A 23,428-nucleotide genomic window follows, 5' to 3' on the forward strand; every position below is an offset into this window, starting at 1 on the left:
CTACCTCCCTCATGCCCAATAAATTCTGCAGTCTTACAAATCTCATAAAAAGACAGCCCACGTGCAGGCTCCCAGGAGAGTAGGGCGGAGATACAAACTTCCAGAGGAACAGCGTTCACACAACGCTGACAGATGCACCCACACTCACGTGACTCAGCGCCCAGGAAGAATCACCGCGCGTTTAGGGAGCACACGCCGTACCTGGCCACACAGACACACTTGCGGGCACACCTTCTACTCTCGGACCTATCCCCAGTGCACGAGGCCACGAGCCGCCCGGAGCCCCGGCCGCTGCCCCCGGCGCCTAGCCCCAGCCCTGGCCCTCCCGGAACTGGCTGGCTCTCGGCTGCGCTCGTCACCCCGGGCGCCGGTTGCGTCATCAGGGCGCGACGTTGCAGCAGCGCCGGCGGAGGCTGGAAGTGCGGGCAGCTGCAGAGGTGAAGCCGGCGGAGCCGAGGGTGCGAGCGTCCAGGGCGGGAGCGGGCTGCGGGAGGCTGCTCGCGCCGGGAGCGCCGGGACAGGTGCGTGGTCGCCCTCTCACCGGGCCCGGCGCTACTCCAGCAAGCTGCCGGGCGGTCCGCTCCCCCCGGCCCTCTCCCTCGAGCTCCCGGGTTCCCCCTGAGAGATGGGCCCGGCTCGTGCCGGCGTGGGGGTCGGGCTTTTTCTCTCCCCGGGAGACCGGGCTGCGGCAGGCTTCCCCTGGGCGAGAGGGAAGTCCCTGTGGGCTCAGTCCCCCGCGCACCCGAAGGGCACGTGGAGTCATTGGCTTTGGCGTTGAGGCAGCAAGCGTGCTCTGGGAGCAGCTGGTGCTGGGGACAGTCCGTTGACAGATGACCACTGATTGAACTGAGCACTCACTGTGCATCAGACACTGTGCAAGGCGTCTTAGGGGTATTATCCAGTCCTCCCAGCAATCCAGGAGGTAAGATTTATCATATCATGCCCATTTTCCAGATGGGGAAACCAAGGCATGGAAGTTAACCAACTCGTCCAAAGTCACACAGATGGTAAGCAGGGGGGATTCGAACTCGGGTCTGTTTGGCTTCAGAGCTGGCCCTCCTGCCTCTGTCGCTTTTAAAACCCACAGTTGGCTCCCCTCAGCCCACAGCCTGGCGCCTCCAGGATTCTCTCTTTTTTTTTTACGGGGGTGGGTGTACTTTTCAACCTTGGACAAACGTGGGGAGGGAGGGGTGAAGCGTGGACTTCCTATAGGCACAAGACTGTTTCCACCTCTCGTCCTGCCCTCATCACAGGGGCCAGCCGAGTCTTCATTTTCCCAGGCAGCAGCCGGCTCCGCCGATTGTAGCTACATTCTACACCTGAAACTGATAGCTGAATTTTATTTTATAATACAGAAGAGCTTTCATGCCAGGTGCATTGCTTTACTATTCCCTCCCCTCGCCTATTATGGTAGATTGTTACTCATAAAATTGTTAAGAATGTGTATAGTCATGCTGAGGATAACAATTACCACTGTAAATCCACATGGGGATTGTAAAGAAATCGGAATCTGCCCTCCAAGGAACGCTGTTAACTTGGACATGACCTTTCAGGGTTTTAAAGGACTAATTTAAGGCCAGGTGAGAAATAGTCAAACGCTAAAATAATTTGAGAATTATGTTAGAAAATTCTTACATTTTAAGTTAATATCTATTTTCTTTAGCAGTTCACTGTTAGTGAACATTTTTTCTTAGGGTAGGAAAAGGCTTATTGAAAAGATATGAAAACTTATAAATCAGATATTTTAGAACAGTGTACTTTTGTCTTAGAGCTGTGTAGATGTATTAAAAGTGCAAACATCATTTAAGGCAGCACAAGAAAATTAAGAGCTTAATTCAGTTTAAGTGGGAAACTTGAGAGGTGCCCTCATTACCTTTACCCATTTTACATTGCACAGTGTGTATGACTAAAAATTCCCAGCACATATTTTTTCAAAATTATCTACTTGTGTGCATACATGTAACTTATATTTAATTTAATAAATGCGTATCTTCATACTTCTAGGAACTATTCAGTTACACAGGTGAAGTAATTATTTGTCACATACCTGAAATCAGCTGTTATTTACCCTCGTGAATTCATAGCTGTTTTGTTCATGAAGTCTAAAGATACGATTTTTTTTTTTTTAAATCAGGATGGCCTGGGTTCATATATACACATCAAAGTCCTTTTTTACACATTGACTAAACATGGGGAAGTCCTCCATAGTTCATTTGACATCCTATCATGGGGCAAAATAATATAGAAATCAGAATTTTGAGTTCTGGTATTTGCTGTCTGGATCCCTCATTAACTTATATGGTATACATTTTTTTATAGCGCATGATTTGGGAGTTACGCTTTGTGACATGGATGAATCTGCACTGACCCTTGGCACAATAGATGTTTCTTATTTGCCAAATTCATCTGAATACAGTATTGGTCGATGTAAGCATGCAAGCGAGGAATGGGTAAGTTTAAGATACAGGTTAAAAGCATTCAGCCTAAAGATGTTCATTTCAGTGTGTATGAAGGTGGAAACACTGGAAGCAACATAAATTCAAATAGAGGTTAATAGCTACAGAAACTACCTCCAGCTGTTAGAAGATTTGTTTATGAAGTCTAATACTTAAAAATTCTATGGTATTATGTTATTGGGAAGAGAAAATTGGGTAGGAAATTTAAGTACAGTGATTATGTTAAAAAGCAAAACAGTTTTGCGTAGGAAAAAAACCTATTAGTTGTTCTGGGTGGTGTAATTATAAAGAGATTTTTTTTTTCTTTTCGTATCTGTTTTCCATAATTACATTTCACAAGTGTGAATTTTGTAATGGAAATAAACTTTATTTCAAAAATTGAAAATAGGAGATTTTACTATGAATCTCAATCCAAAGGGCATGCTTTTTTTTTTTTTTTGTATTGTTTTCCCTATGTCAATATAACATGGCATGTTTTAAATGTTTCCTGTAACACTATCTGCTTTAGATAAAAAATGATGTTGGAGTTTTGGGTGGTTTTTTGGTTTATTTTTGAGAATGTAATACCAGTGGGATTTGAGCAACTGATGAACTCAAAGTTAAGAGAAAATTATTTAAAACAGAAGAGCATAGTTTGACCCTGATTGGATAGTATGGCTATAATTTAAATTCCAGACTTTAAACTCTATTGTTAGGATAAAGGAATATTATATAAGTTTACCTTGTTTTTCATTTAAAGTAAAATATTTTAAGGCATATTATAACAACTTGTTTACTCTCTGAGTAAGGCCTTTGTAGTTCTTTTGTGGGAGTGTGTGATTTAAGAGGGAGTGAGGTGAATTGTTAGCATAGGGCTCCAGGAGTCTGACTTTATTCCTTCTGCTACTGTCAGAAGGCTATCTGACCTTTTATAACTTAGTTTTTAAACCTTTGAATGCTGCTTTGAGTGTTGCCAGCTATTGCTATTCTTAGGTGCTCAATTTTTGCTTATGTTCTAAGTGTTGGTCATAGAGGGAGCACCTTGAATGAAAAATCACTCTGAGAAACACATGCCACCAAAAAGAAAATATGTCAGAGGAGTTTCTCTTCTATCTGAAATAGCTTAGAGATCAAGTGGACAAGTATAATTTTCTTGTCATTCACACACTATTTTTCCTTAATATTTATTAGGGTGAGTGTGGTTTCAGACCAACTGTCTTCAGATCTGCAACCTTGAAGTGGAAAGAAAGCCTAATGAGCCGGAAAAGGCCCTTCGTAGGAAGATGTTGTTATTCCTGTACTCCCCAGAGCTGGGTAAGAATGCTACCTTTAATACCTTTGTTGACCTTTAATAAACAGAGTGAAATATGTGACATAGATTTCCAACTTTGTGTGAATTTTATTATTGTGTAGTCTTAATGGACTTAATGCATTTTTAGAACTTAGGCCCATCTTTATAAACCAAATATTCCAACTAAAGATGTTGACTCAGTTTTTCTTTCCATTCATTTATTCAGTGAATATTGGTCTACTAGTTGATGCCAGGCTATATTTTGTTTTGTTTTTTCATTTTAGTATGACTTTAGAGGGAGAGTAGATCTTACCTTAAGATAACCCTTCCAGGGCTTCCCTGGTGGCGCAGTGGTTGAGTGTCCGCCTGCCGATGCAGGGGACTCGGGTTCGTGTCCTGGTCCGGGAGGATCCCACATGGCGGCTGGGCCCGTGAGCCATGGCTGCTGAGCCTGTGCATCCGGAGTCTGTGCCCCGCAACGGGAGAGGCCACAACAGTGAGAGGCCCGCGTACCGCAAAAAAAAAAAAAAAAAAGATAACCCTTCCAAAGAGTTGGTGGGAACCTTCATGTAACTTCAAGATGTTGCAATTTAGCACTGAAAGTTAAAATCCTAGCAAGATGAAGGCGAGAGAGAGAGAGAGAGAGAGAGAGAGAGAGAGAGAGCGCGAGAGAGCGCACATACATGAGCGTGAGCAGGACAGAATAAGAAATTAAAGCGGTGGCTTTGCCCTTTTGCTAAGTGTCTGTTCCTGCGGTGGAGGGGGTGAGGGGTTTCGGTTGACTCTGTGATAGGGAAGGGTGGTCACTAGAATGTTACGATGAAGATTTAAGAAGGAGTGTGCATGGGGCTTCCCTGGTGGCGCAGTGGTTGAGAGTCCGCCTGCCGATGCAGGGGACACGGGTTCGTGCCCCGGTCCGGGAAGATCCCACATGCCGCGGAGCGGCTGGGCCTGTGAGCCATGGCTGCTGAGCCTGTGCGTCCGGAGCCTGTGCTCCGCAATGGGAGAGGCCGCAACAGTGAGAGGCCTGCGTACCACAGAAAAAAAAAAAAAAAAAAAAGAAGGAGTGTGCATGGGCTTGTTGTTCACATTTGATGAAAAAACACAAGCCATACAAAATCTTCCACATTAGAGTGTAGCGTTTGAGAAGAGTCAATTGGATGAGAAGTATGCTTCTGAGGGCATTTTGCCAGAGGGATGAGTTAGCACAGGAATGTAGACTCTAATGTGGCTGTGTTCCAAGGCAGTAGACTTACCTTTTAAAACTTACCTTGTAAGTGGATGGTAAGCTCTCTTTGGGATGGGCCAGTTACCAGGACATTTAAGTGCCATTTATTAACCCTGCAATTTATAGAAGTTGCTTATAACCTGTGTGAATAGCTAACAGTGCTGTGAGAATTTTCCACTCAGGGTTGGCTTGGCAGAATGTCTTGTATAAGGAATTTACTAATCTGAGAGAGATTTGTGTGATACCCAAGCAGTTTATGTCAAATATTCATGTCTACTCAAGAATATCTTGATAGAAATATTGTTCCTCTTAAATCACAAGTGCCTTGTTGCAAGAATATGGTGGAGGTGAAGGATCATGGACATTTCTAGTCTAGGAGTAAGGCCAGTTCAGATTAATAGGCCAGTAGAGGGGCTTCCCTGGTGGTGCAGTGATTGGGAGTCCGCCTGCCGGTGCAGGGGACACGGGTTCGTGCCCCGGTCCGGGAGGATCCTACATGCTGTGGAGCGGCTGGGCCCGTGAGCCATGGCCGCTGAGCCTGCGCGTCCGGAGCCTGTGCTCTGCAACAGGAGAGGCCACAACAGTGAGAGGCCCGCGTACCGCAAAAAAAAAAAAAAAAAAAAAAAAAGGCCAGTAGAAATAAAGATTTAAATAGATCATATGGCTTTTCTTTTTAGATCTGGCATCTCATCTAATTCTAATTTTGAATGCTTAAAAGATCAAAACAATACCTTAACTCTAATGTGTTCTTCAGTCAGAAGAGAGTGTAAGAAATTATTTGGTGGTGGTTATGGTCTGGGGTGGGGATAGGTGAGTAGTATAACAGATAATTGATTTTTGCCTACATATAGTACCTGATAGAGCTAAACTTGATCTTATATTCTTCCATGGCATGTTTTTCTAAAATAGTTTTTGTTTGATAGTATTTTTGTAGTAATTTTTTGACATTTGCTACCTTTTCTATGAAATCCTATTTTCCTTTTCTCTAAGGAGATACCACTTAAGTATTTTGACGTCTTTTGTTGAGGGTACGTTGTGCTCTCTCAGCATTTATTTGTGGAAAGTTTACCTTTTTGCCCACATTGTTAAAGTTACGGCCTTTCTCTTTTTAGCAGAGTTATTTCTGGATTATCTTTCAAGATTACCTGTAAAGAGGGTGACCTTTAGCCATATGTTTTCTCATTAAGTAGACAGTCATTTTAGGGGAATAGAAAGACCACATTCTTTGAAGCAAGATCTGGGATTGAAACCTAAACTTCTGCAAGCCTCAGTTTTCCTATCTATAAAATGGGGATAATAATTCTTATGTGTCAGGATTATTGGGAGATTTAGTAATCTCACAATAACTACATGATACTTAGCATGGTATTTTTGTATTTTGAAAACACTGAAATCTCCAGTATTCCTGTCAATGACTTAAGCCATCTCTGGCTTTAACTCTTTTTGGTTGGGGGTGGGGAGTAGGGCAGGAAAGTGAGAGGCAGTATTTCCTTTGAAAGGTGCTGAGGATTAGTTTTGAGTTTGTGACCTTAGAAGGCTAAAAAGTAGTTTTCAATAAAACACCATTTTTCTTCATCTCAGATTTTTGAAGCAATGCCTTACTTTATGCTTGAATTATAAAAGTCCTCAAGAACTAATAATGTGAGTCCTTCACCAGCAATCCAGTCATATATTTATGTCTATGTTTATTTTGTTTTATGTAGGATAAATTTTTCAACCCCAGTATCCCATCTTTGGGTTTGCGGAATGTTATTTATATCAATGAAACTCACACAAGGTAAAAAGACATTTCTTATACTTCTAATGCATGTCAAGAGAAAAATTCCATAATAACCGGTTAACACACTTTAAGATGAATCTCTTTATTTATTTTTTTTAGAGTTAATAAGATATTAACTTCTGACACAAAAGGCTTTATCTAAAAATTAGAACCTGAGAAGACCTATCGCTATTTCCTGCTGTAATTATATAATATTTTCATGAGCGTGTAGATATCACTTCTGGCTTTCTTTACCTTATTCAGATACTGATGTTGCAGCTGAAATGTGCCAAAATGTGACAGAGATATGTGTGAGGAGAGGTGTAGGTTTGAATGTCTTACGATCTATTATTATTTTATACCTCAAAGAAAGTGTAACTTTTTGAAATCTGCCTAATCTACAGAGTTTTGGAAGATATTTTTCTCTATTGAACAGATGTTCTTTGATTTATTATTGGCTTAAGACTTTTCTTAGAATTCTTACTTCCAAATTCTAGGCATATGGGGATAGGCTGTTAGGCATCAGAGTGGGAGAAAAGAGGCTTTGTTCTAAGTGAATTTAGGCTAGGGGATAAGGAAAGAGGGGGAATGTCTGCGAGACAAGAGAGAAACGGCAGCCAAAAATACTACCAGTCCTTATAATTCTAAGAGTAAATGCTTGGAGTAGGTAAGTAGTAGGCTCAGGTCATGAGAATTACACAAAATTCCATTAAAAAACTGATCCAAGAAGTCAAATACTTAAATTTTAAGTCTTTCTGATTTTACTACCTATATTTTGATGATGATATTATAAGTGAGCATGATAATATTGGGTATATATTAAGTTTTTTTTAAAAATAGAACTAAAGTCAAGGGATGTGTTTTTTCCAATTTCCATGCTACCCTTTCTTCTCTCTCTCTCTTGCTCTCAAGTTTAAAGGAAAGAGGAGAAATTTTTTTTTCCTTTGGTTGACATGATTAAGATCCTAAGCAAAAGGATCCCATTGAGTCTTTTCTTTATGTAAGTAGATATTTTACATACAAAACCGACATTTGTGGTCCTCAGTTGGAGGCAGTTAAGAAAAAAAAGCATATGAGATACACATACACACACACACACTTTTTAGCGTATGTTGTATTGACCAGGCAGTGTGGAACTATTAAGTGTAATAAGCTACCTGTGCAAGTGAGTTGGCTATTTAGCTCTTCTGTATGTTGCATGAAGCATAGCCTAAACATTTTTACACACACACACACACACACACACACACACACACACACACACACACACACACACACACACTGCTTTCAGTCCATTGTGAAGGGATTTCATCAAGGGTTTGGACTTTGTACATTCCAGTAATAATTTTGAAAATGTTCACTGATAGAAGAGTTTAGAATTAAACACTTAACATATTGGGCTAAGTTTTCAGACAAATGAGACAAAGGAAAGGAGGAAGAAAAAGAATGTCAGGAAGGAGAGATGAAGGAACATGTGATTCATAAACAGTTCTCCCTCAAATTACTTTTCCTCAATTGAAGGCTTTTTGGATCTTTCCAGAATTAATTTATAATTGAAATCTTCTACTGTCTATATGCTTGTCATTATGGAGGAAATGATAATGAGGCATTATATAATCATTACAAATGGTTTCAAATCATCACATAATGAAAGTTTGTAGCATTCTTATTCTAGATCCCTGTCCTTAACCCCCATCCAGATAACACAGTCACTGTCCCTGATGGGAGTATGTCCTATTCCTTAGGTATGCTGAATGTGTTTTTTAAAAAAGCCACCCAAACAGTAAGAACTTCTGGCTTCATAAGCCCAGAGTACAAATATTCAGACCACTGTCTAGTTTCCTTGACTTCTCTCAACTGATCAACTTTGTCAATTCAATTTGACAGTCAGTGATCACCTTAGAAGAATTACTGTAATAACAAAAAAATTAGCCCTTCATGGTAGGAAAAGACTCCCAAATTATTTTTTATGGCCCATAGCTATAGATATAAGCTGTATAGCTTATATATAAAGCATTCAACATATTTGGTTTTTCAAATGGTATTAAAGTAAGATGCTTTTATTTCTTTTGTTTTTATATTTGGATTATTAGTTTGCGGAGTAACACTATTCAAGCACTAATACATAAATTCCAAGTTTAAGTTTTAGCTGAGAGTACATGAAGGAAATCAGAAAAAAAACTGTCTGCATAGCATCCTGAACTACTTACTAAGGAGAATTTGCTACAGGAGAACCCTGAATCTCTGGAATAGATGAAATGAGGATTTGTTTTTGCAGGAGGGGAACCTGTATAGTTTAAGCAACTTGCTTTAGGTATTCCTAGAGTACTTCTCTGCTAAATCATTTTCACGTTGCAGGCATCGAGGATGGCTGGCAAGACGTCTTTCTTACGTGCTTTTCGTTCAAGAGCGAGATGTCCATAAAGGCATGTTTGCCACCAACGTGACTGAAAATGTACTGAACAGCAGTAGGTAAGGGTGGGATGCTGCTGTAAAGGGGAAATGTTGGGATGGGCAGTGGGTGTGGGGAAGTAATTTCCTTTATCAACCTTTAGTTTCTCTGGGACTCTGTCTCAAGAGGTGTTTGTGTTTCCAAACGTTCAATGTTCAAGCTCCAGAAGAAAGCAAGGAAAGGCAAAAGAACAGATGGTTTTGGTGCCATGTGGGAATAGCAGTCTTGTTTTATGCATTAATAATTGAATGGGCTTCTAATAAATGAAAGGCAAGTGAGAGTTCAGATATGCACATATTTCCAGAGTTCTCTGTTAAAGTTCTGTAATATGAATGTTTGGGACAATGCATTTCCTATTTTATAGCCAGAAGAGAAGTGAGTTTGATATTTCTGTCAAATAATTGTTAAGTACCCGGGCACAAATTCTTGTATTAGAAAGTCATTATTAGAAACTTTAAGAGAATGAGATAAGTGTCCTTGACCTCAGAGGATCTTGCTTAAAAATGGGAGAGACTGACTTGAACTCAAAAGGATTGGGGAAATCGTTATGAATCTCAGCCATTAGACTATGGGAGTTTGGGTGAAGGTTGGTTTCTATTCCACCTCATTGTTGTGGCCCATGTTAGACACCTACCTGGATTTGGGAAGCTGGAGACCAGAGTGGATGGAAAGATGCTTAGAAATGCAAGCCCAGTGGTATGGTTGTTAAGGGCTGAACAGTAGTGGCACATAGTAGGTACTTTTATATTTATTGAATAAATGAGTGAATACTTGATAATGGAGGTATAATAATCACATGAATTACTTGTGAAAACATTCCTGGCTGTATTGAAATAAATGCTATTCATGGAATAGAATTAGGGATGGTGCGTAAGTGTCGTGTGGAATTGATCTTTCTGTAGTAACAAATGATGGGGCTCTGTGGAGTTTTGCTGTACACTAGTCTAAAATCAGCAACAGTGGGAGAAAAAAACAATTATTTGAAACTCCCTTGGATTATTATATATTCTGTTTTCTAGGTAAAGCCCCTCAAGTATGTTTCATTCCATCCAGATATTTTGAGTAATAACTAGGATGCTAGAAGTGATTTAAGGAGGTTTAAACCTCATTCGTTCTTCCCTAAGTCATGTGGAAGATTTACAAGACTGGGTTAAATTTTCCCTTTTACCTTACTGCTTACTGGTCTGTGCTGTTTAAATCTAGAGCTGTGCCTTTTTAAAATTACTGGTTTGATTTGGAAAATACTTGTAAATATTTATGTCCACCTTTGATCCCTCCTAGAGAGTTTTACAAATAGTTCCACTAATAAGCCACAAGGTAAATGAATAATAAGTTTGGTCTTCAAAAGAAAAATCACGCTTTACTTTGGCAAGTGGGCTTGGGATACCTCTGAATTATATGCCTAAAGGGATAATCTTCCTTTTCTTCCTTTCTGCCCCAGTGTACCTTTGTGTCCCTCACAGCATAACTGGAACATTCAAATTCACATAGTTGCTACCCAGTGAATTTGAATTGAATTTTCAAATCTGCCTTCCAGCTTCCTCAGGAATTCATTGATTTAGGAATATAATATCCTTATTATTTAATAGACAGCCAAGGAAAGCCCCTCTAACTTGAGCTTATTCTCTTGTGTTATCACATAAAAGAGAAAGTATATTTTGTTTTGTGATTTATAGCTGTAGTTTAGAAAATAATACAGAATGTAGCATAGAGCCAGTTACATTGTCTGTCTTTCCATTTTGAAATCAGAGTACAAGAGGCAATTGCAGAAGTGGCTGCTGAATTAAACCCTGATGGTTCTGCTCAGCAGCAATCAAAAGCTGTCAATAAAGTGAAAAAGAAAGCCAGAAAGATCCTTCAAGAGATGGTTGCCACTGTCTCACCGGCACTGATCAGGTATAAAAAGCAAAGCAGAAAACTTTCAGCAAGAGTCATCCTGTTTTGAGCAGACAGGACTGAACCGTTGGACTTTCCTAGCACAATGCTCTTGGTCCAAAAGAGGTTTTAGCATATTCTGATGTTAAAAACCAACTCCTCTTTTTATTCTCTTTTTTTGTGTGTGGTACGCGGGCCTCTCACCGTTGTGGCCTCTCCTGTTGCGGAGCACAGGCTCCAGACGCTCAGGCTCAGCGGCCATGGCTCATGGGCCTAGCTGCTCTGTGGCATGTGTGATCTTCCTAGACCGGGGCACGAACCCGTGTCCCCTGCATCGGCAGGCAGACTCTCAACCACTGCGCCACCAGGGAAGCCCTTTTTATTCTTATTTAACTGTCATGAGAAGTAGCACTTGGTAGGCTTCAAGGTTCATTAATCTCTGTCAGCTGTTACCAGCCATTGTATTACTGCTGACATCTTCTAGACTAGTTGTGAGCTGGGATTCACACGCCCATGTCTTTTTGTTTTCTTTCAGTTTTATTGAGATATAACTGACATACAGTACTGTATAAATTGAAGGTGTACAGCATAAAGATTTGACTTTCATATGTCATGAAAAGATTACCACAATGAGTTTACGGAACATTCATCATCTCATAGATAAAAAATCAAAGATATAGAATGAAATTTTTTTTCCTTGTGGTGAGAATTCTTAGGATTTACTCTTATCAATTTTCATATATGACATACAGCAGTGTTAATTATATTTATTGTGTTGTACGTTACATCCCTAGCACTTATTTATCTTATAACTGGAAGTCTGTATCTTTTGACTACCTTCATCCAATTCCCCCTCCCCCACCACCTCTGCTAACCACAAATCTGATCTCTTTTTCTGAGTTTGTTTGTTTTGGAAGTATAATTGATCTACAACACTATGTTAGTTCCTGTTATATGACATAGTGATTCAATATTTCTGTACATTTCAGAATGATCACCACTATAAGTTTAGTTGTGATCTGTCAACATACAAAGATATTACATAGTTATGAACTGTATTCCCCACACTACATTTCATACTTGTGACTCATTTATTTTACAACGGAAGTTTGAACCTCTTAATCTCCCTCACCTATTTCTTACGTTCCCACCTGCCTCTCCTCTAGCAACCACCTGTTTTTTTTCTGTATCTATAACTCTGTTTTATTATGTCGTTTTGATTTTTAGATTCCACACATAAGTGAAATCATACAGTATTTGTCTTTCTCTGACTTTTTTCACGTAGCATAATGTCTTCTAGGTCCACTCATGTTGTCACAAATGGCAAAATTTCATTCTTTTTTTATGGCTGAGTAATATTCCATTGTGTGTTTTTGGGTATATGTGTGTACATACCACATCTTCTTTATCCATTCATCTATTGATGGGCACTTAGGTTGCTTCCATATCTTAGCTATTATAAATAATGCTGCAGTGAACATAAGGGTGCATATATGGCTTCTAATTAGTGTTTTCATTTTCTCCAGATAAATACCCAGGAGTGGAATTGTTGCATTATATGGTAGTTGTATTTTTAGAGGGATCTCCATGTTGTTTTCCATAGTGGCTACCCCAGTGTACATTCCCACCAACAATGTACAAGGGTTCCCTTTCCTCTACATTCTCCCCAATACTTGTTATTTGTTGTCTTTTTGATAATAGCCATTCTGACAGGGGTGAGGTCATATCTCATTTTTTAAAAATTTTATGTTATTTATTTTTTATACAGCAGGTTCTTATAGTTATCCATTTTATACATATTAGTGTATGCATGTCAATCCCAATCTCCCAATTCATCACACCCCCGCCCCCACTTTCCCCCCTTGGTGTCCATACATTTGTTCTCTACATCTGTGTCTCTATTTCTGCCCTGCAGACCGGTTCATCTCTACCGTTTTTCTAGGTTCCACATATATGCGTTAATATATGATATTTGTTTTTCTCTTTCTGACTTACTTCACTCTGTATGACAGTCTCTAGATCCATCCACATCTCTACAAATGACCCAATTTCATTCCTTTTTATGGCTGAGTAACATTCCATTGTATATATGTACCACCTCTTCTTTATCCATTTGTCTGTCGATGGGCATTTAGGTTGCTTCCATTTCCTGGCTGTTGTAAATAGTGCTACAGTTAACATTGGGGTGCATGTGTCTTTTTGAATTATGGTTTTCTCAGGGTATATGCCCTGTAGTGGGATTGCTGGATCATACGGTAATTCTATTTTTATTTCTTTAAGGAACCTCCATACTGTTCTCCATAGTGGCTGCATCAATTTACATTCCCACCAGCAGTGCAAGAAGGTTCCCTTTTCTCAACACCCTCTCCAGCAATTTGTTGTTTGTAGATTTTCTGATGATGCCCATTCTAACTGGTGTGAGGTGATACCTCATTGTAGTTTTGATTTGCATTTCTCTAATAATTAGTGATGTTGACCAGCTTTTCATGTGCTTCTTGGCTATCTGTATGTTCTCTTTGGAGAAATGTCTATTTAGGTCTTCTGCCCATTTTTGGATTGGTTTTTTTTTTTTTTTATATTGAGCTGCATGAGCTGTTTATATATTTTGAAGATTAACCCTTTGTCAGTTGATTCGTTTGCAAATATTTTATCCCATTCTGAGGGTTGTCTTTTCATCTTTGTAGTTTACTTTGCTTTGCAAAAGCTTTTAAGATTCATTAGGTCCCATTTGTTCATTTTTGTTTTTATTTCCATTTCTCTAGGAGGTGGGTCAAAAAGGATCTGGCTGTGATTTATGTCATAGAGTGTTCTGCCTATGTTTTCCTCTAAGAGTTTTATAGTGTCTGGTCTTACATTTAGGTCTCTAATCTATTTTGAGTTTATTTTTGTGTATGGTGTTAGGGAGTGTTCTAATTTTATTCTTTTCCATGTAGCTATCCAGTTTTCCTAGCACCACTTATTGAAGAGACTGTCTTTTCTCCACTGTATATCCTTGCCTCCTTTGTCATAGATTAGTTGACCATAGGTGCGTGGCTTTATCTCTGGGCTTTTTGTCCTGTTCCATTGATCTATATTTCTGTTTTTGTGCAAGTACCATATTGTCTTGATTACTGTAGCTTTGTAGTATAGTCTGAAGTCCGGGAGCCTGACTCCTCGAGCTCCGTTTTTTTCCCTCAAGACCACTTTGGCTATTCGGGGTCTTTTGTGTCTCCATACAAATCTTAAGACTTTTGTTTTTTTTTTTTTTGCGGTACGCGGGCCTCTCACTGCTGTGGCCTCTCTCGTTGCGGAGCACAGGCTCCAGACGCGCAGGCTCAGTGGCCACGGCTCACGGGCCAGCAGCTCCGTGGCATGTGGGATCCTCCCAGACCGGGGCACGAACCCGTGTCCCCCACATCAGCAGGCGGACTCTCAACCAGTGCGCCACCAGGGAAGCCCAAATCTTAAGATTTTTTGTTCTAGTTCTGTAAAAAATGCCATTGGTAATTTGGTAGGGATTGCACTGAATAGATTGCTTTGGATACTATAGTCATTTTCACAATATTGATTCTTCCAATCCAAGAACATGGTATATCTCTCCATCCGTTTGTATCGTCTTTAATTTGTTTCAGCAGTGTCTTATAGTTTTCTGTATGCAGGTCTTTTGTCTCCCTAGGTAGGTGTATTCCTAGGTATTTTATTCTTTTTGTTGCAATGGTAAATGGGAGTGTTTCCTTAATTTCTCTTCCAGATTTTTCATCATTAGTGTATAGGAATGCAAGAGATTTCTGTGCATTAATTTTGTATCCTGCAACTTTACCAAATTCATTGATTAGCTGTAGTAGTTTTCTGGTGGCATCTTTAGGATTCTCTATGTATAGCATCATGTCATCTGCAAACAGTGACAGTTTTACTTCTTCTTTTCCTATTTGGATTCCTTTTATTTCTTTTTCTTCTTTGATTGCTGTGGCTAGGACTTCCAAAACTATGTTGAATAATAGTGGTGAGAGTGGACATCCTTGTCTTGTTCCTGATCTTAGAGGAAATGCTTTCAGCTTTTCAACATTGAGAATGATGTTTGCTCTGGGCTTGTCTATATGGCCTTTATTATGTTGAGGTAGGTTCCCTCTGTGCCCACTTTCTGAGAGTTTTTATCATAAATGGGTGTTGAATTTTGTCAAAAGCTTTTTCTGCATCTATTGAGATGATCATATGGTTTTTTTCTTCAATTTGTTAATATGATGTATCACATTGATTGATTTGCGTATATTGAGGAATCCTTGCAACCCTGGGATAAATCCCACTTGATCATGGTGTATGATCCTTTCAATGTGTTGGATTCTGTTTGCTAGTATTTTGCTGAGGATTTTTGCATCTATATTCATCAGTGATATTGGTCTGTAATTTTCCTTTTTTGTAGTATCTTTGTCTGGTTTTGGTATCAGGGTTATGGTGGCCTCATAGAATGAGTTTGGGAGTGTTCCTTCCTCTGTAATTTTTTGGGAGAGTTTGAGAAGGATGGGTGTTGGCTCTTCCCTAAATGTTTGATAGAATTTGATAGAATTCACCTGTGAAGCTATCTGGTCCTGGACTTTTGTTTGTTGGAAGATATTTAATCACAGTTTCAATTTCATTACTTGTGATTGGTCTGTTCATGTTTTCTATTTCTTCCTGATTCAGTCTTGGAAGGCTATACCTTTCTAAGAGTTTGTCCATTTCTTCCAGGTTGTCCATTTTATTGGCATAGAGTTGCTTGTAGTAGTCTCTTAGGATGCTTTGTACTTCTGTGATGTCTGTTGTAACTTCTGCTTTTTCATTTCTAATTTTATTGATTTGAGTCCTCTTTTTCTTGATGCGTCTGGCTAATGGTTTATCAATTTTGTTTATCTTCTCAAAGAACCAGCTTTTAGTTTTATTGATCATTGCTATTGTCTTCTTTGTTTCTATTTCACTTATTTCTGCTCTGATCTTTATTTCTTTCCTTCTGCTAACTTTGGGTTTTGTTTGTTCTTCTTTCTGTAGTTCCTTTAGCTGTAAGGTTAGGTTGTTTATTTGAGTTGTTTGTTGTTTCTTGAGATAGGATTGTATTGCTATAAACTTCCCTCTTAGAACTGCTTTTGCTGCATCCCATAGGTTTTGGATCCTTGTGTTTTCATTGTCATTTGTCTCTAGGTATTTTTTGATTTCCATAGTGACCTCTTGGTTATTTAGTAAAGTATTGTTTAGCCTCCATGTGTTTGTGTTTTTTACGTTTTTTTCCTGTAATTGATTTCTAATTTCATAGTGTTGTGGTCAGAAAAGATGCTTGATATGATTTCAATTTTCTTAAGTTTACTAAGGTTTGATTTGTGACCCAACATGTGATCTATCCTGGAGAATGTTCCATGTGCACTTGAGAAGAAAGTGTAATCTGCTGTTTTTGAATGGAATGTCCTATAAATATCAATTAAATCTACTTGGTCTGTTGTGTCATTTAAAGCTTGTGTTTCCTTCTTAATTTTCTGTTTGGATGATCTGTCCATTGATGTAAGTGAGGTGTTAAAGTCCACCACTATTATTGTGTTACTGTCAATTTCATCTTTTATAGCTGTTAGCAGTTGCCTTATGTATTGAGGTGCTCCTATGTTGGGTGCATAAATATTTATAATTGTTATATCTTCTTCTTGGATTGATCCCTTGATCATTATGTAGTGTCCTTCCTTGTCTCTTGTAACATTCTTTATTTTAAAGTCTGTTTTATCTGATATGAGTATTGCTACTCCAGCTTTCTTTTGATTTCCACTTGCATGAAATATCTTTTTCCATCCCCTCACTTTCAGTCTGTATGTGTCCCTAGGTCTGAAGTGCATCTCTTGTAGACAGCATATATATGGGTCTTGTTTTTGTATCCATTCAGTGAGCCTGTGTCTTTTGTTTGGAGCATTTAATCCATTCACGTTTAAGGTAATCATCTATATGTATGTTCCTATTATCATTTTCTTAATTGTTTTGGGCTTGTTTTTGTAGGTCCTTTTCTTCTCTTGTGTTTCCAAGTTAGAGAAGTTCCTTTAGCATTTGTTGTAGAGCTGGTTTGGTGGTGCTGAATTCTCTTAGCTTTTGCTTGTCTGTAAAGCTTTTGATTTCTCCATCGAATCTGAATGAGATCCTTGCCAGGTAGATCTTGGTTGTAGGTTTTTCCTTGTCATCACTTTAAATATGTCATGCCACTCCCTTCCGGCTTGTAGTTTCTGCTGAGAAATCAGCTGTTAACCTTACGGGAGTTGCCTTGTATGTTATTTGTCATTTTTTCCCTTGCTGCTTTCCATAATTTTTCTTTGTCTTTAATTTTTGCCAATTTGATTACTGTGTGTCTCGGCGTGTTTCTCCTTTGGTTTATCCTGTATGGGACTCTCTGTGCTTCCTGGACTTGGGTGGCTATTTCCTTTCTCATGTTAGGGAAGTTTTCAACTATAATCTCTTCACATATTTTCTCGGGTCCTTTCTCTCTCTTCTCTTTCTGGGACCCCTATAATGCGAATGCTGTTGCATAATGTTGTCCCAGAGGTCTCTTAGGCTGTCTTTATTTCTTTTCATTCTTTTTTCTTTATTCTGTTCCACAGCAGTGAATTCCACCATTCTGTCTTCCAGGTCACTTATCCGTTGGTCTGCCTCAGTTATTCTGCTATCGATTCCTTCTAGTGTAGTTTTCATTTCAGTGATTGTATTGTTCAGCTCTGTTTGTTTGTACTTTAATTCTTCAAGGTCTTTGTTAAAGATTTCTTGCATCTTCTCGATCTTTGCCTCCATTCTTTTTCCGAGGTCCTGGATCATCTTCACTATCATTATTCTGAATTCTTTTTCTGGAAGGTCGCCTATCTCCACTTCATTTAATTGTTTTTCCTAGGGTTTTATCTTGTTTCTTCATCTGGTACATAGCCCTCTGCCTTTTCATCTTGTGTATCTTTCCGTGAATGTGGTTTTTGTTCCACAGGCTGCAGGATTGTAGTTCTTCTTGCTTCTACTATCTGCCGTCTGATGGATGAGGCTATCTAAGAGGCTTGTGCAAGTTTTCTGATGGGAGGGACTGGTGGTGGGTAGAGCGGGCTGTTGCTCTGGTGAGCAGAGCTCAGTAAAACTTTAATCCGCTTGTCTGCTGATGGGTGGGGCTGGGTTCCCTCCCTGTTGGTTGTTTGGCCTGAGGCGACCCAACACTGGAGCCTAACTGGGCTCTTTGGTGGGTATAATGGCGGACTCTCAGAGGGTTCATGCCAAGGAATACTTCCCAGAACTTCTGCTGCCAGTGTCCTTGTCCTCATGGTGAGACACAGCCAACCCCCGCCTCTGCAGGAGACCCTCCAACACTAGCAGGTAGGTCTGGTTCAGTCTCCTATGGGGTCATTGCTCCTTTCCCTAGATCCCGATGCACACACTACTTTGTGTGTGCCCTCCAAGAGTGGAGTCTCTGTTTCCCGCAGTCCTGTCAAAGTCCTGCAATCAAATCCCGCTAGCCTCCATGTCTGATTCTCTAGGAATTCCTCCTCCCATTGCTGGACTCCCAGGTTGGGAATCCTGACGTGGGGCTCAGAACCTTCACTCCAATGGGTGGACTTCTGTGGTGTAAGTTTTCTCCAGTCTGTGAGTCACCCACCCAGCAGTTATGGGATTTGATTTTATTGTGATTGCGCCCCTTCTACCATCTCATTGTGGCTTTTCCTTTGTCTTTGGATGTGGGGTATCTTTTTTGGTGAGCTCCAGTGTCTTCCTGTCGATGATTGTTCAGCAGTTAGTTGTGATTCCAGGGCTATCACAAGAGGGAGTGAGAGCACGTCCTTCTACTCCGCCATCTTGAACCAGTCCAATCATTGTGGTTTTGATTTGTGTTCCCCCAATGATTTGTGATGTGGAGCATCTTTTCATGTGCCTGTTGGCCATCTGTATGTCTTCTTTGGAAAAAATGTCTATTCAGATCCTCTGCGCATTTTTTTTTTTTTGCAGTACGCGGTCCTCTCACTGTTGTGGCCTCACCCGTTGTGTAGCACAGGCTCCGGACGCGCAGGCTCAGCGGCCGTGGCTCACGAGCCTAGCCGCTCCGCGGCACGTGGGATCTTCCCGGACCGGGGCACAAACCTGTGTCCCCTGCATTGGCAGGTGGACTCTTAACCACTGCGCCACCAGGGAAGTCCCCTCTGCGCATTTTTAAATTGGATTGTTTGTTTTTTGATGTTGAGTCGTTTGAGTTTTTTATATATTTAAGGTATAAGCCCCTTATCAGATATATCCTTTTGAAACATCTTCTCCCATTCAGTAGGTGGCCTTTTTGTTTTGTTGATAATTTCTTCACTCTGAAAAAGCTTTTTAATTTGATTTAGTCCCATTTGTTTATTTTTGCTTTTGTTTCCCTTACCTGAGGAGACATATCCAAAAAAAATATTACTAAGACTGATGTCAAAGTCTATATTACCCATGTTTTTCTTCTAGAAGTTTTATGGTTTCAGGTCTTAGATTAAAGTCTTTAATCCATTTTGAATTTATTTTCATGCATGGTGTGAGAGAGTAGTCCAGTTTGAGTTTTTTTGCATGTAGCTGTCCAGTTTTCCCAGCACCATTTATTATAGAGACTCTTTTCCCCATTGTGTATACTTGCCTCCATTGTCATAGATTAATTGCCCATATAAGTGTGGGTTCCTTTCTGGGTTCTCTGTTCCATTCCACTGATCCATGTTTCTGTTTTTGTGACAGTACGAGCTGTCTTGATTACTGTAGCTTTGTAAGATAATTTGAAATCAGGGAGCGTGATACCTCCACCTTTGTTCTTCTTAAGATTGTTTTGGCTATTTGGGGTCTTGTGTTGTCATACAAATTTTAGAATTATTTATTCTAGTTCTGTGAAAAATGCTATTGGTATTTTATAGGGATTACATTGAATCTGTAGATTACCTTGTGTATATGGTCATTTTAACAATATTAATTCTTCCAGTCCATCAACACAGTATATGCTTCCATCTGCTTGTGTCATCTTCAATTTCTTTCATGAGTGTCTTACATTTTTCCAAGTACAGGTATTTTACTTGCTTATGTAGATTTATTCCTAGGTATTTTATTCTTTTTGATGCACTTATAAATGAGATTCTTTTCTTAATTTCCCTTCAGATAGTTCATTGTTAGTGTATAGAAATGCATCTGATTTCTGTATATTAATTTTGCATCTTGTAACTTTACCAGATTCATTGATGAGTTCTAGTAGTTTTTGATGGCGTCTTTAGGATTTTCTAAGTATAGTATCATGTCATGTACATACAGTGACAGTTTCACTTTTTCATTTCCACTTTGGATTCTTTTTATTTCTTTTTCTTGTCTATTTGCTGTGGTTAGGACTTTCAATTCTGTGTTTAATGAAAGTGGCAAGAAAGGGCATCCTTGACATGTTCCTGATCTTAGAGAAAATGCTTTTAGCTTTTCACCGTTGAGTCTGATGTTAGCTGTGGATTTCTCATTTATGGACTTTCTTATGTTTAGGTATGTTCCCTCTATATTTACTTTGTTGAGAGTTTTTATCATAAATGGATGTTGGATTTTGTCAAGAGCTTTTCCTGCATCTTTTGAGAGGATCATATGATTTTTATTCTTCAATTTGTTAATGTGATGTATCACATTGATTGATTTGCAGATATTGAACCATCTTTGCATCCTGGGATAAATTCCACTTGATCATGGTGTGTGATACTTTTAATGTACTGTATTGTTGAATTTGGTTTGCTAATATTTTGTTAAGGATTTTTGCATCTATGTTCAACAGTGATACTGGCCTGTGATTTTCTTTTTTTGTGATGTCTTTGGTTTTGCTATCAGGGTGATGCTGGCCTCATAGTATGAGCAGAATGCAGAAGTGTTCCCTCCTCTGCAATTTTTTGCAATGGTTTGAGAAGATATGTGTTAACTCTTCTCCAGATATTTGGTAGAGTTCACCTGTGAAGCCATCTGGTTCTGGACTTTTGTTTGCTAGGAGTTTCTTTTTTTTTTTTTATTACTGACTCAGTTTCACTACTGGGAATTGGTCTGTTCATATTTTCTATTTCTTCCTGGTTCAGTCTTGGGAGACTGTACATTTCTAGGAATTTGTCCATTTCTTCTAGGTTATCCGTTTTATTTGCATATAATTGTTTGTAGTAATCTTGTATGAACCTTTGTATTTCTGTAGTATTGGTTGTAACTTCTCCTTTTTCATTTCTGATTTTATTTATTTGGGCCCTCTCTCTTTTTTTCTTGATGAATCTGCACATGCCCATGTCTTGGAGTGATTTGTATGCAGGAGAGGGATCACTCTACTCACTTAAATATTTGCTTGATCATTAGCTTCTGAAGTATAAAGTGTGCAACTAGAATGAAATGTAAAATTTTAGTACATAATAAATGGATGCTTCTATAAGTAGTATATGTGTAAGGTCAGTTATTTAAGTTCAGATGTACACACACACACATACATGCACACATGCTCATAACAAATCAATTACAATCACTCACGTTGTAGGTTCCAAACTTTAGGTAGACAAATGTCAAATATATATGTTTATATATATAAATATATGTATATACATTAAAAACGTTTTTTAACTTCCTTTCAGACTGACCGGGTGGGTGCTGCTAAAACTGTTCAACAGCTTCTTTTGGAATATTCAGATTCACAAGGGTCAACTTGAGATGGTTAAAGCTGCAACTGAGGCAAGAATTATGTGAATCTGTCATTCTGTATTCTCCACATTTGCAGAGTGATTTTGGAATTCTTTTTCAAATGTTTTCTTGTATACTGTTGTGCATTCCTACGCATTTGCAAGATTTTCCCCTGTGTGAGATAACTACAGGAGTTATGTATTTGTGGGGGATAAGTGGGGTAAAGGAGCACCTTCCAGCAATATGCAGGATTCCTTCTGTAAGTTATTTTGCAATAACTCTGAAAATCAGGTAGAACAATCCTTATTTTATAAATGATGAAATAAAGGCACATATAGATTAAGAAATTGCCCCAAGTCACAGCCAGTAAGTCACTTGCCCAGGATTTCAAACCAAACCAAGCCTGTGGCCAAAAACTATGTTCTTTTTATATGATTAGGGCTTCCTTTCAGAAGATATATAGTCAACTTGAACTCTTGATTGTTTTCCTCCTTCCCTGATTCTTTTCTGTTGTAGTTGTTTTTAGCTAGATGATATTAAATTGAAAGAAGTTCTTATTACGGAAAAATGTTTTTAAAGAATGAGTCACTAAGTAGCTAGTGTTTGAATGACTTTAACCAAATGTGAAGTTGCAAATGGTAATTGAACTTTCCATCTGAATTTTAAATTTGGTGTTTTTCCTTTTGCTAGATGAATTTGCCACTTATATTTCTACCAGTTCATAGATCACATATAGACTATCTCCTGCTCACTTTCATTCTCTTCTGCCATAACATCAAAGCGCCATACATTGCTTCAGGCAATAATCTCAACATCCCCATCTTCAGGTAAGATCAGCTTATTTTGAAAGTTAAGGTATGAAGATTATATTTTGAATTTTTCTTTTTTATTATACCTTTTGATACATTTATTGTAATGAAGACATTAACTTTTTTATTTTCATTATAAAAGTAATGCATGCTTATTGCAGAAAGTTTGGAAAGTACAAAAAAGCATTAAGACCATCATCATTTGAACTTATTTGCAAAGCAGAAATAGAGACACAGAGGTAGAGAACAGACGGGGGAAGGGGTGGGTGGGATGAACTGGGAGATTGGGATTGACATATATACACTACTATGTATAAAATAGATAACTAATGAGAACTGACTGTATAGCACAGGGAACTCTACCCAGTGCTCTGCGGTGACCTAAATGGGAAGGAAATACAAAGGGGATATATTTATACATGTGGCTGATTCACCCTGCTGTACAGCAGAAACTAACACAACATTGTAGAGCAACCATACTCCAAGAAAACAACAACAGCAACAACAAAAGACTATCATCATTATTTCTGTGTTTTATATGGGATATTTGGTGAACTGTGAATAGCTAAACTTATCAGCAGTATTTATCAAACATATAAAAGGCAATTAGAAAGATAAGATAGCAAATCACTGTATCTGACTTGGCAATGCACAGGTGGGGTCAGGGTGGTGGTAGGCAGGCGGTAATGGTATAGAGGTAAGAAAGAACCATACCTGTTACTTTGACCTCATAATTTAGTAGAGCTAGAAACATAATAATTACAGTATAACATAAAAGGTATGTTTTAGAGGTTTTCAGGGGAATGCAGTGCATTCCATTCAGAGGGAATAGTATGTGAAAAGGCAGAGTGATTTAAAAGCGTGATACGGTCATGAGACAACAGACAATTCTTAGACTCTAGGGTTAGAATGTAGGGGGCGTTAGCAGGGTTCAGAGGCTGGAGGTGGTGACT

General features: G+C 39.0%; 1 protein-coding gene across 5 annotated transcripts in view; it reads left to right on the forward strand.

The window, feature by feature from the left end:
- Positions 1-375: 375 nt before the first annotated feature.
- The window catches only part of GPAM (glycerol-3-phosphate acyltransferase, mitochondrial), a 43,335-nt gene continuing 20,282 nt past the window's right edge, over positions 376-23,428 (forward strand). Inside the window, exons 1-10 of one of the 5 annotated variants that reach the window (XM_060099624.1) lie at positions 376-521; positions 955-1,007; positions 1,254-1,372; positions 2,320-2,450; positions 3,627-3,749; positions 6,658-6,731; positions 9,072-9,185; positions 10,915-11,061; positions 21,621-21,717; positions 22,357-22,493. In XM_060099624.1, the coding sequence (XP_059955607.1) occupies positions 1,366-1,372; positions 2,320-2,450; positions 3,627-3,749; positions 6,658-6,731; positions 9,072-9,185; positions 10,915-11,061; positions 21,621-21,717; positions 22,357-22,493 (830 nt within the window). In that variant the 5' untranslated portion in view covers positions 376-521; positions 955-1,007; positions 1,254-1,365. The other 4 variants (XM_060099606.1, XM_060099614.1, XM_060099643.1 and 1 more) reach the window with 4 other exon arrangements.

Source organism: Mesoplodon densirostris, chromosome 1, assembly GCF_025265405.1.
Source record: "Mesoplodon densirostris isolate mMesDen1 chromosome 1, mMesDen1 primary haplotype, whole genome shotgun sequence".
NCBI lineage: Eukaryota > Metazoa > Chordata > Mammalia > Artiodactyla > Ziphiidae > Mesoplodon > Mesoplodon densirostris.